Genomic DNA, 12,658 nt, shown 5'->3' on the forward strand with positions numbered 1-12,658 from the left:
ATATATATATATATATATATATATATATATACGTTTTTTTGTTTTTTTTTAAGATTTAGGACTGTTTTTTGTTTGAGAAGTGTAATTCTCCTTCTATGGAGACATCTGGGACTGGTGTTTTCAAGGGGACGGTCCTGGCTACAGTAAACCCTGATCCCTGTCTCCATTTCCACATAGAATTCATTTGTTTCTTTTCCACTATCGCTTAAAAGAACACAGATGGAATACATCTTATTTTGGCTCTGATACCAACCCCCAACCTGTTTCCCCCAGATCCCCAGAGCAAACCATACAGACATTGAACCCACATCCTCAGATTTTCTGTTACCGGACCCCTGGACCTAAATGCTGAAAAATTCTGAATATGTGCATGCCATGTGTCTGCTGCCAGCTCACATTTTTCTACTTAACTAGGATATCTATAGTGTTATCACGTCATATACATAGATAAATATGCTTCCTGAGAATACGGTACACATGATTTATATCTTTTAAATGCCAGTGAGCACAGAGAGAAAGCAAAGGAGCCCTCCTTATAGTGACTGCATGAATCAAAAGCAGCAGGCATGGATTATCTTGGACAGCATCATTGGTGAGACAAAAGAGGAGTAGAGGCATTTAAAGTTTTTTCTTTTTTTTTACCATCAAACAGGGGGAAAAAAAGGATTTTTCATTTGGTCTCCAGAGGTTTTGGCGTCAGGTTTCCCCTAAAAGATCTAAAAAGAACTGGGTGAAAACTTAACTGACTGAACACGTTGGACTTCATTCAATTCATCAGCAAACTTTGAACTATCATCACTAAAAAGGCCTCACGCTACTACAGTGGTCAGTCTGTGGGGAACCCTCCCCGATGCTCCAAAGAAAACAACTTGGTTTTCTGTAAGTTCTCTGATCACGCCTACATGTGGCTGAGGGGAAAAGTTCACGGGGAGAACCGCTGCGATCCAGCTTCCCCCCCCCACCCCACTGAAGACAGAGCACGTTCTGCAGATGCCCTTTGTGGTGAGTGGGCTTCGCTTTGGTTATAACAAAAGTGGAGGGGAATTCATGCTGGCTACGTGCTGTAAAACACACCAAGGAGCTGGCATTTCCAAAGTACCATTTATGGTTTGTGATGCTCGAGGCTTGATTACAATAAAGAGGCAGGACAGAACGATATTGTTTACGCAACTTGGGGGTAGGGGTTTTTGTTTTTTTCCAGAAGAAAGTTGCTCCACATATTAAATGGTTAAATAAGTATGGTATTGTGATCAGAGGCCCAGACTTGCTGACCTGAACTATAAAATAGGAAAGATTTCAAAAACAAAGAGACGTTCTGGGGATCGTGCCTCAGAAAGAAAAAAAACTTACCCACAATAATTAATAGGAATAAAAATAATAAAATAATAAGTACAGTGGTACCTTGACATACAGAACAAAGACAGACAAAAGTTTCACATACTGTATGTCCGGGAGCCGTTCAAAACATGTTTGCGTTGAGTTTACATATTTTTTGTGTTTTTTTTTTTTTTTTTTGCATTTTGTGACCATGGGTCCCTATAATGCTAGCAAGAAGAGGCACTTTCAGTTTCATTTTTAAAGCAGCCAGTGCCAAGAGGAATCATAAATTAAGGTTAAGTGAGGTTATTTAATATTTTACATCATTTACATGCCTTGTGTTTTGTTTGTTTTTATATGCAAAAATATGATTATAGTAAATACTGGTAATAATTTTGGGTGGCTAGAATAAATTATCTGTATTTACATTATTCCCTATGGAAACATGTAAAATGGGGTAATGTATGAGGTACGGCTGTATATGGGAACACAAAAATGTGTGGAAAGGTGTGAAATTTTGTCATAAATTGTGAGAAATGTAGGAGAATTTTGAACGTGTTAAGAAATTGGGAGAGGGTATTGAAAAATTGGGGTTACTGGCAAGTACATTTGGGCATTTGGCAGACGCTCTTATCCAGAGCGACTTACATTTTTATCTCATTACACATCTGAACAGTTAAGGGCCTTGCCTTAAGGGCCCAACAGTGGCAACTTGGTGGTTGTGGGGTTTAAACCTGGGATCTTCCGAACCGTAGTCCAATTCCTTAACCACTAAGCTACCCCTGGCCCATTCAACCTCCGGTAGCCAAAATGAAAATAACAACAACCTGTCTCATCAGCTGAGAATTTTGAGAACTGTTGGCTCATCTAGAGCCAAAGACATAAGTTATGCTTGTTATAGGCTTGCTCTTACTTTTCCATCCTGTCAATTGTAAAACACTAACCTAGACCCTAAACACCATTAGGAAAAGCAGGCCAAGTCCTGATCAGATCTTTAAATGTGTCACGGGTGATTAATAAAGCATGCAGTATAATGAATCATGGTTGCAGAAACCACATGTGTTCCAGACGTGATGTTATGGAATCCTTATGTGGTGAAAGCGAAGTGGCCTGGGGAATTTAACACTGGAAGTGTTGGAAGGAAGGATGCTGATGATCCCTATTTCTTCCTCCTATAGTCATGGCAAGCAGGATCAGGAAAGGGAGTTACCTGCAAGTGACCTTAAAAGCAAAACCTCCTTTCCTTGTCTTCATTCCTTCCATCTCCACCTTACTTTCTTCCTATATTGTTTTAAGACTTTCTTGGCCTCTTATTCTATACTCTAACTTCGCCTACAGTCATCTGGCTTCTTTCATACACTCTCAGTATTTGTCTGCTAATGCAGTTAGTGTGGTATGTAGAGGGGAAAAGCTACTTTATTTAAGCATTTTTCACTGTGCTCATATATTTTAGAGATCTGTCAAACCTTAAGTTGCACTGCAAGCATGATTCCATCCAGAGCCACTCAACCAGTGCAGCATTTCTTGTTTTGGCCTCTTTTAGTGACGCCTAGTCTCACGAGCTAAACTCCAAGCTTTGTTAGAGATTGCCATGTTTTTTTTTTTTTTTTAAATCAGTAAACAGCACCAGAAACAGCTGAATTTCACAAGAAGGGTGTTCTCACTACATTGTGAATAATGAATCATTTACCGCCACTGTTTCACATTTAACTCTAACATTTTTAAACCAGTGACCACATTCTACAATACTTTTAAAAACTTAAACGTGTCCTCGGTGTTAAAAAGTCATCTTACACAGTTGTACAAAAATGCAGCGATCCAATCACACTGAAAATTTCAAGATTTTTAAGCACTGGATCAGAAAAGTGTAGAAATCTATCAGTGTCTCTCTGTTTTTGCTAAATCATATAAAACAACATGGGTGTATAAATGTCTGGGAAGTCCTATCTTAAGTTTAAGTCTATCTTAAGCGAAGGACGCGGCTTAAAATGGGTCCTACTTCAAACAAAGGGGAAAAAAAAAACATAATACCAAACCATGCAAAAGATCAAGAACTCTTTCCCGAAGATGAAAGAATACAGGAGATTGAGGTCACACAGAGGTCTAGATTTCACATAGCTGAGGAATCTTTCTGGTGATTCCAATAAATGCCCCTTTTTGACTCCCAGAGAAATATGCTTTTGAAGCGGGCCCATGTTTTACATGCCTATGTTAGGCCTCTTGCCCTGGTGGACCACATACACTATATTGCCAAAAGTATTCGCTCGCCTGCCTTCACATGCATGTGAACTTGAGCAACGTCCAATTCTTAATCCATAGGGTTTAATATTGATGTTGGCTCACCCTTTTCAGCTTCGACTCTTCTAAGAAGGCTTTCCACAAGGTTTTATTAGTGTGGTTACGGGAATTTTCGACTACTTTGACCTCAAAGCGATAGAACACCTTTGGGATGAATTAGAGTGGAGACTGCGAGCCAGGCCTTCCTGTCCAACATCAGTGTCTAACTTCTGGAAGAATGGTCAAAAAGTCCCATAAACACACTCCTAAACCTTGTGGAAAGCCCTCCCAGAAGAGTTGAAGCTGTTATAGATGCAAAGAAGGTGGGGCCAACAAATATCCCCTATGGGATGTTACTCAAGTTGATATGCATGTGAAGGCAGGGGAGCGAATACTTTTGGCAATATACTATACAGTAGTGTTTCTCACATAAAGTCACATAAAGACAACATGTTTCATTTATAAAGTTATTAATATGATGAATTCATTCACTAGGTTGAAAAGTAGTGACTAACCATGCAAACAGTTTAATCATTCAACAGGTTAGAATTATAATAATGTTGGGGTTATGGGTAATGCATATCAGAGTTTGAGATTCGATCATGCTGAACAACACCTCTACAAATGCATATTGAAGATCTTGGCTTCAGACAAGTAATACAATGCTAAACAATCCATGGGAGTAAAACTCCTAAGGAAATAGTTGTGAAAAGAGACTGTCAGCACCTAGTTCATTGCGTTTTATTGCCACATAATGTTGCTGAGCCTAGACCTGATCAACTAAAGCAACCCGAGATCATTACACTGCCTCCAGAGGCTTGTATAGTGGCCACTATGCATGATGGGTGCTGAACCACCAGTGTCTGATGAATAGGTTAAAAATATGTTGCACTGAGAAAAGTCTTTTCATCAGTTCATCGGTTCAGTATCTGAATTCATAAGCCTTGCTTCAAAGAATATACAAGAAAGACTAACACTTACACACGTCAATAAAGTCATCTGACGATCCGAATGTACTAAATAACCAAGTTTTTTAAGTTACTGTGCTGTTGTACTGAATATCAGCACAGTTGCAATAGCTTTAGTACTGGAGCTGCACCCTCGTACCTACGACTGCATCACAGCTATGCCGATATTCAGTACAACAGCACAACCTTGAGTGTGATATTGCTTTTATGTTATATTATTATTAACACATTATGATTTACTGTATTTCTTTATCTAAGCAGTTACTATCTAACTGCCCTCCTCCAGCAACTAACTAACCATAACTTTAGAAACTGGTGACGATTAGTTAGTGACAATGAGTGTAAATTAACAGGGGTGAAAGAAGTTTAAAATTCTTACCGCTACTATGTATAATAATGGTAAACTTCCAGGTTCCAAGGTTGAATCCCAGATAGCCTTAAATAATAAGCTTGTGCGTGTAAGGTGTATAATCACTTGTTCCAAATACCATGTGTTATCCTTTTGTTGGAAGCGAGTTCACAAACAGAACATCACGGCAAGTTAAAATATTTAGAAGCAATTACTAAGGACAAAGTGTTGTTGAAGAAGACGAAACATTATCAGATGTGTTTTCTTGCTGAAAGTGCTTCCATGACCAGTTTTGAATGTGGGGTTTTGGCAGGCGGCTGCTCTCCCCTCTACCCATGCTGGCGACTGACACTTAACGGTTATTAGAACACCTGTTAAATATCCCAGTGCTGTTGTGGTCTATTATCACCACTCATGGAATGCCTCACATCCAATCAGGCAACAGGTGGGTGATAGAGTATAGTACAAGTGATATGTAATACACTGTCTGGCCAAAAAAAACAGTCACACACTCCAAGATTCCATTGACTGCCTGTAGCTTTGGTTATGGTGCACAGTGATGGCTTTCACACTTTGAATCCTAAAATATGCCTGCTCAATCAAGAAGGAAAAAAGGTCCATAGATTGGATAACTTGGTTATTCAGTACATTCAGATCGTCAGCTGACTTTATTTAATTGCCATATATCGTTGCTGAGCCTAGACCTGAGCAACTAAAGCAACCCTAGATCATAACACCCAGGCTTGTACAGTGGCCACTATGCATGATGGGTACATCTCTTCATGTGCTTCCCTACTTACCTTGAATTACATGATTTTTTTTTCTGGCCACATCTCTTCCCCAAGTTCCACATGTTTTAATAATGTACTGGATATTTTTGAACCCAATTCCAGTCATTTCGAATCTCCTTGACGCAGCCCAATAATTCGGCACCTTAGAAACGGTGACTCTTTTTTTCTTCCGCCAGGCAGTGTACATAACGAGTGTGAGAAGACACAAGCGTCTGTCTGCTTCCCAGCCTGTGCCTTTATGCTTCAACACGCCATGTGTAGAATATTCATGACAGAAGCCTACAGAGCTATCTCAGAGTCTGGCTTCTTTGGCTCCAGGTAACATGACATCTGTATGCTCTGACTGGTGCCAAGAAAAAGATACAACAGCACTGTGAGTGAAAACAGGGACCCCATTCCATAGAAATGAGATGATGAAATGGATAAGACAAAGAAGAGCGGGAGAAAGAAAAATATAAACTGTGGGAAAAAAAAAAACCAAGGTCAATCTTCCACTCTAAACAATTATTTACAAGAAAGAGGAACAAATCTGGGCTGGAGCGGAACTGTGATTAACTCTCATCCCCTTACACGCAAATCAAATTTCAGGAAAGCGCCTGAGGAAGGAACAAAAAACTTGGCTCTGACACCCTACATTTTATAAATATTACCATATAACATGAAGGAAATACATCCAAAATTTTTCTAAGATTTTCTGTTACCGCATAGCAAAGTGGATTTCCCATGAGGGCTGCTGGGAAAACGTCACGTTAGATTTCATCATTTAGCAATGCCAGAGGAGGTCCTGTAATGAGAAAGGCCTGGAGTGGACATGAGAGAGTGAAATGCGAAAACAACAAAAAACAAAAAACACAAGCCCTCAGCAGGAAAGGTCTTCGGGTGATGAAAAGTAAAAGGCCTGAAGATGCTTCCTCGAAAGACATTACAAACATCCTAAGAATTTCAGTCGGACGGCAGCCGGATTCATGTGACTGCTGGTGACTGGTGCAGGGAAACAGCTGATGACAAGGGAACTGGCGTGAGGAAACAGCCGAGTTTATATTGAAGCCTTCAACACCCGCAAGTGATCTAACATCAAATGATAGCTGTGCAGAAAATGTTTGACCAAAAAATGATTACTGAGAGACAAAAACTACCATTACCTCTTCTGTAAAGCCCATAAGGGAGTTATAAGGAAATATGAAAAAATATAATCAGTCAATGTATGTTCTGTATGAAATCAAGGAAAGTACATATTTTTGTTTGTTTTTCTTTGTACATACTAAAATAAGAAATTAATTCACTTTTTATGAAAATATAAAAAAATGTACCATATATGGACTTGTTTTTAATTGTTTCACCATACATTGTCTAGAAATTCCATCCATCCATCCATCTAGGAACCTCTGTAGTCCAACTAGGGACCGTGGAGGCCAAGGATGATTACCATTGCATTTATTCACATTTTTACAACCGTAGTAGGACCTCCACTTGTGCATTCACACACTATGGGAATTTGGGAACATCAGTTAGCCAAATCTGCTTTGAAAATGTCTTTGAAGTTTGCGAGGAAACCTACCAAACACAGGGAGAACATGCAAACCCCATGCAGGAATCGGACCCTGGAGTTGCAAGGCGACAGTGCTAACCACTACGCCAGCGTGTTGCCTGTCTAGAAATCAATTATTCATTAAATAAAATGCATGACAGAATCTACCTAAAGTACAATTTGATTATTCTACAGGCTTGGTTAGGTGTAGAACCTTTTTTTTTTTTTTTTTTAATAAAATATCTCATTAAGATGGTAGCATGATTTGTATATTATATTAAAATGTTTTAAGATCAAGCACTTTCACTTGGTATGTCATCCTCCCTTACTGTCGACCTTTTGTTATTTTTAAAAACCACGTTTTGTTCCATCTTAGCCATACATAAGCAGTAAATTCCTTCATTTACAATACATCATGCCACTAGCTGTCCAGTAACGACTGAGATACTGTACTGGGTCATGCAAGATTGTTCATATATTTTAGAACAAAAATACATTAAATTATGAAAAATGAAGTAATTATTAGTATTAATTTTTTTTTTGTAATATGTATTGTTTTAAAGCCAAAAAATATATAATTTAATGCATCTGGACCTTATTCTGCACCACTGCTCCCTGTATGAAACCAGGATGTGTTGAACCATAGCAGCCTTTTTGTGCTTGTTAAAAAAAAAAAAGAAGAAAAAAAAAGTAATGACCCAGGCTTGTTAAGAGCATTGCAAAGACAGCAATCAAGACTGAGAGTGAGAGTCTTCTGGAAAGCCTCAAAAGCCAAACAGCGTTCCTCTTGGCTGCTGCCTGGACATTGTCTTTTTCTCTGTAATTGTCTACAGTCTGGGCCAACTGCTAAACAGATAGAAGAACCACCCAAGCAGCAGCGTCTGACCAAAACTACCTCTGACCCAGACATGACTGCAAAACACAGAGGGGCAGAGAGGGAGGAAAAAAAAAGTGGGGACAGAGAAAGCGAGAGAAAACAGAACATACAGTAACAGTGCTCACCTGTTGAACTCATAGATGTCCTCTATGTTACAGAACAGCGTGCTCACCTCCTCTGGTTTAAGAGGCAGGTCTCCATAGTCAATGATGCACCCCAGATAGTCCTAAGGGAGACAAAGGAGATAGAAAGAATGCGCTGAAACCTTGAGGCATTAAATCAGCTGTAGATAAAGTGTTTCCAGCCCTCTGGCAAGAGCTTATCAAAAACTTATGAGCTATATGACATTTTATTCGCCTATAATTATCTGTAATTTGCTTTCATTTATCTTATTTCCATTATAAGCAATTATAAACAAATCAGTTGCACGTGCACGTGGTATGGTGTCTACCACGACTAATCCTTACTCAGCAGGAAGGTCGTCTCACCTAACGCACTCCAACCACATTAATCATTGCTTATAATTCCTTTTCCATAAAGACTTTTTTAAAAGAGGGAAACGGCTGACACTGACCACTAAAACCGAACTTATAAACGCATCAGAAAATTGGAATGCAATTAATGCATGGTTAAAAGACCTTCCCTGTCTTGAGATTTATCTGTATTTATCTTATCTTGACCCAGGAAATAAAGCCATCATCTGATCTCATGAGAAAATAAGTCTTCTCAGTAATCACGCAGATGCAGCGGAGCACATGAGGAGAGCAGGAGTTTCCAATCCTATTAGACCTCACTATAAACGGAGCTGATCAGCTAACAGGACTCAAATCAAGCAAACATAGACAATTTTATTAACTCAAGACCAGCAAATACCAACTTGCGAGTACAGATAAAAGAAAGCATGCACAAGTGTAACAGTTTCCCTTTGGCTTTTCTAAACAACACTAGAGCACACAAGGATGCGAAGGCAGCTTCGCTAATCAAGCTCACAGCTAAATGAACCTGTTCAGAATTATGATGATTAGTACATCTTGGAGGGTGGGACACTGGTACAGAATGGATCTCGAACCCAATGTTGTTGGAATGGATCCCTGGTTTTTTCACAAAAACATGCACGACATGTATGTCCAAGCTAAACAGACCTTAGGTTAAAATGTGTTCCACTGGTGTCTCATCCATGGTGTATTAGTACCGCACATCCCTTGATCCCCCCTAGATCCACACTGACCAGTTTACAGTAATTAATTCAATTTAATTCAATTTTATCTGTATAACGCTTTTAACAATTGACATTGTCGCATGCAGAACTATTTAAGTCTGTATGACATGTGAATGTGTATGAATCAAAGTGATAAGACTGTCCCCGATGAGCAAGCCGAGGACGACGGCGACAGTGACAATGGAAAAACTCCCCGAGATGGTAATAGGAAGAAACCTTGAGAGGAACCAGACTCACCAGGGAACCCATCCTCATTTGGGTGAAGTGATAGCAGCGATTGATCTGCAGTCGTACTCTTTGAGACAGGAAGTTCTAAAGGTCGAGTCAATGATAAGTGAATATTAGGTTTGTTGTAGTGAGGCTCAGGTCTTCTCCGTTCAATAGACTATTGTGCTACACTAATACTTCAAACCCACCAGGTCATGAGAGCGATTTTAATTATACACAAATGTTTCCCAATCCTGGTCCTGAAACAATCCTTTCTGCACTGTTTCAGTTTCCTCTGCTCTAACGCACAATTTTACCCTCATCAGGAGAGCTGATGAGTTGAGTCAGATGGTTTGGAAGCTGGGAACACACAAAAATGTGCAGTGCAAGGAGAAATCATTAATTATTATGCTGCAGTCATCCATTTATTTTATCAGCTTGATGTGGAAAACACATGTTGCAATCAAATCAGTGTCATTTAAAAATACGAATGTTGTGCGGAATCCGTTCCAATGAAATTATACACTGCCTGGCCCGAAAGAAAAAATAATAATAAAGAAGTAGCACACTCTAATATTTCATTCAATCACCTTAAGCTTTGATTGCAGCGCACAATGTGGAGGCCAGTTCATGTGCGAAAAACGATTCCTCATGCTCCCCGAACCAACTCTCTTTCACAATTCAAGTCCTGGAAAATGCAAGTGACATCAACTCCATGGATGTGATAATGTTGTCATTCAGGTCATCAGCTGAGATTATTTTCACTTATCATCACTTTGCTGAGCCTCGATCTGACTGACTGAAACACCCCCAGATCATAACACTGCTTCCAGAGGCTTGTGAAGTGGCCAATGTGCATGATGAGTGCATCGCTTCATGTGCCTCCCCTCCTACTCTAATGCATTCATTGCTTTGTCCAAGCCTGGACTCATCAAACCACATGACATTTCTCCATTGCTCTAAAGTTCAATCCTTATGCTGCCTCATCAATTGAAGCCTTTTATCGTGTTGTTCTTATGGCGACACAGCTGTTTAGTCATGTGTGCGTATTGAAATGTTCTTACTTTCACAACTAAACATACCTATGGTTATCACTGTTGACTTTCACCATGCAACTTCACCAAGCGTTTAAGTGAGCTCCCCATTCATTACTGTATTTTGTGAACGGTCCAATACGATCCTTCCAGGTTTTGACAATGTGTCGAAGGATTCGGAAACCAGTTCCAGTCAGTTCAAATCTCCTTAGTTGTTTTCTTTGTTTAATGCCGCCAAATAATTTGACCCTTCGGAAATGTGCTAGTCAGGCACATCCATCAACACAGTATCAGTTGTCACTGCTTGGCTTCATTAACTCTTTAATTCTGCAGCTTTTCAGTGCAAACAAATACAGTATGTAGTGCTATTAATTTCTGATGTAATCTACCATGAGAAAAATCACTGTAGTTGATATTAAAACGGGCCCCAAAGTAAACCAAATACCAAAAAAAACTGTACCAAAAGTGGTCCCGACTGGACTAGAACAATAAATAGCTCTAAAACAAACAAACATTATGAGGCATGCGAAACATTATGATGAAGCAAAGCGCTCGGGACACCGACCGCCTCCCTCTGTCGCCTGTAAGGCTGCTACATTCCTGCAATGCGAAACTAGACGCTCTTTCGTTCTTGCCGCGTGTTTGTTTCCAGAGCCGCCAGGGTGTCGGAGGAAGGCAAACAGGACGTGGTTGGTCAAAATGAGGTGGAAAATGAGGAGTCTGACACGTTCATCACCTCTGAAAGACGAAGCCGGTTTGGGCCACCGCTATCATGCTGATTTACAGTCTGTCAAGGGACAGATACAAAAAACTCCCCAGATGATGTGCGAGCTATGAAGGGTAGAAAGGTAATGAGTGAGGGATATGACAGTGAGACAGGGAAAAGTGCAAAACACACAAAGACACAGAGAAACCTGAGAATCAGATTGGGAGAGTCAACCACAGATTGCTAGGATAAAGAACAAGAAAAGGAGGGACGTTTTCATTAAAAGTCAGACAAAGGAATAAAAGTCAGAGACAGGGTGAGATTTACAGGAGTTGCACATATTCTCCTTTGTCTGAGAAAGTAGGTCATAGATTGTAGAAGAGGTTTGTCCCTCTCCAGCGAGTGGGCCCCTCTGCTTATGCTCCAGAAAGGGGGGTTACAGCCAAGACCCCCTTCCCCCCTGTTTCCTGTCCTGGAAAAGGAAAAAAGGGGGCTTGACTCAGTCTGGTACCCTAAAGTTCTCCATATTACACATAAACAATCATACAGATAAATACTAAAGGACATGCAAACAAATAAACTAACAATAATACCTACTCTATTCAATGTACAGTACAAATAAAGGGTAGGAACACTTTTCTTCTTCAAAAGCAAATCAGACATCGTTCTTCACTTACATTCTATTAAAACCAGACAGCTCTTGCTAATAGTAGCTCAGCCAGGGTTTGAGACATGATATGTGCAAATCCCAGAAAAAGCGCTCTGACATCATCCAACAATCACACCCCATTTTGAGGCTGCAGACTGATAAAATCGCAGCGCTCCTCCACTAGAAAACTTTTTAAGTATGTAATTTATCACCGTCTTCACTGAGCAGGCCACACTTGAGTATCTTCTCTTTTTTTTATCACTTTGTTTTAAAGAGGCTTACTTCAAAAGCCCCCGCAGCAGTGATAAGATACGGCGATACATTCTGCGACCTGCAGCAACCCGACACAATAAACACTATCCTCACCTCATAACTTTGTATTGGACCCAAGCACCACCACAATTAAAGGGAATCTAAAACTCCAAAGGCTCCTTTGATTTGTGTCTCCATGTGAACAGGGTTTTTCCCAATGAGAGAAGGTTCCAAGCCCAACTCCTTTAGAAAGAAAAAAACTATGCAGGAATGCCTTTTTTTTTTTAATTTGAGATTAAGTACACAATATGTTGATTAATACCAATGTCTGGGAGAACTACACAAACATTACACCTTGGAACTTTAGATGATTGTCACAACCAAAATGAGTCAGTTCTGCCTATATATTGAACATAAATCCACATTTAGTGACAATTTTAGAGCAAATGGCCTAGGGTTACTCTAGGCTTTATAATGTAGCTTA

At 39.8% G+C, this 12,658-nt stretch overlaps 1 protein-coding gene across 2 annotated transcripts in view; it reads right to left on the reverse strand.

Annotated features, from left to right (window-relative positions):
- The window catches only part of plekhg2 (pleckstrin homology domain containing, family G (with RhoGef domain) member 2), a 45,976-nt gene that overhangs the window by 17,343 nt on the left and 15,975 nt on the right, over positions 1-12,658 (reverse strand). For both annotated transcript variants that reach the window (XM_053507902.1, XM_053507903.1), the window contains one exon: positions 8,233-8,333. In XM_053507902.1, the coding sequence (XP_053363877.1) occupies positions 8,233-8,333 (101 nt within the window). The remainder of the gene's footprint in view (positions 1-8,232; positions 8,334-12,658) is intronic.

The sequence above is a fragment of the Clarias gariepinus genome, chromosome 11 (genome assembly GCF_024256425.1).
Source record: "Clarias gariepinus isolate MV-2021 ecotype Netherlands chromosome 11, CGAR_prim_01v2, whole genome shotgun sequence".
Classification (NCBI taxonomy): Eukaryota; Metazoa; Chordata; class Actinopteri; order Siluriformes; family Clariidae; genus Clarias; species Clarias gariepinus.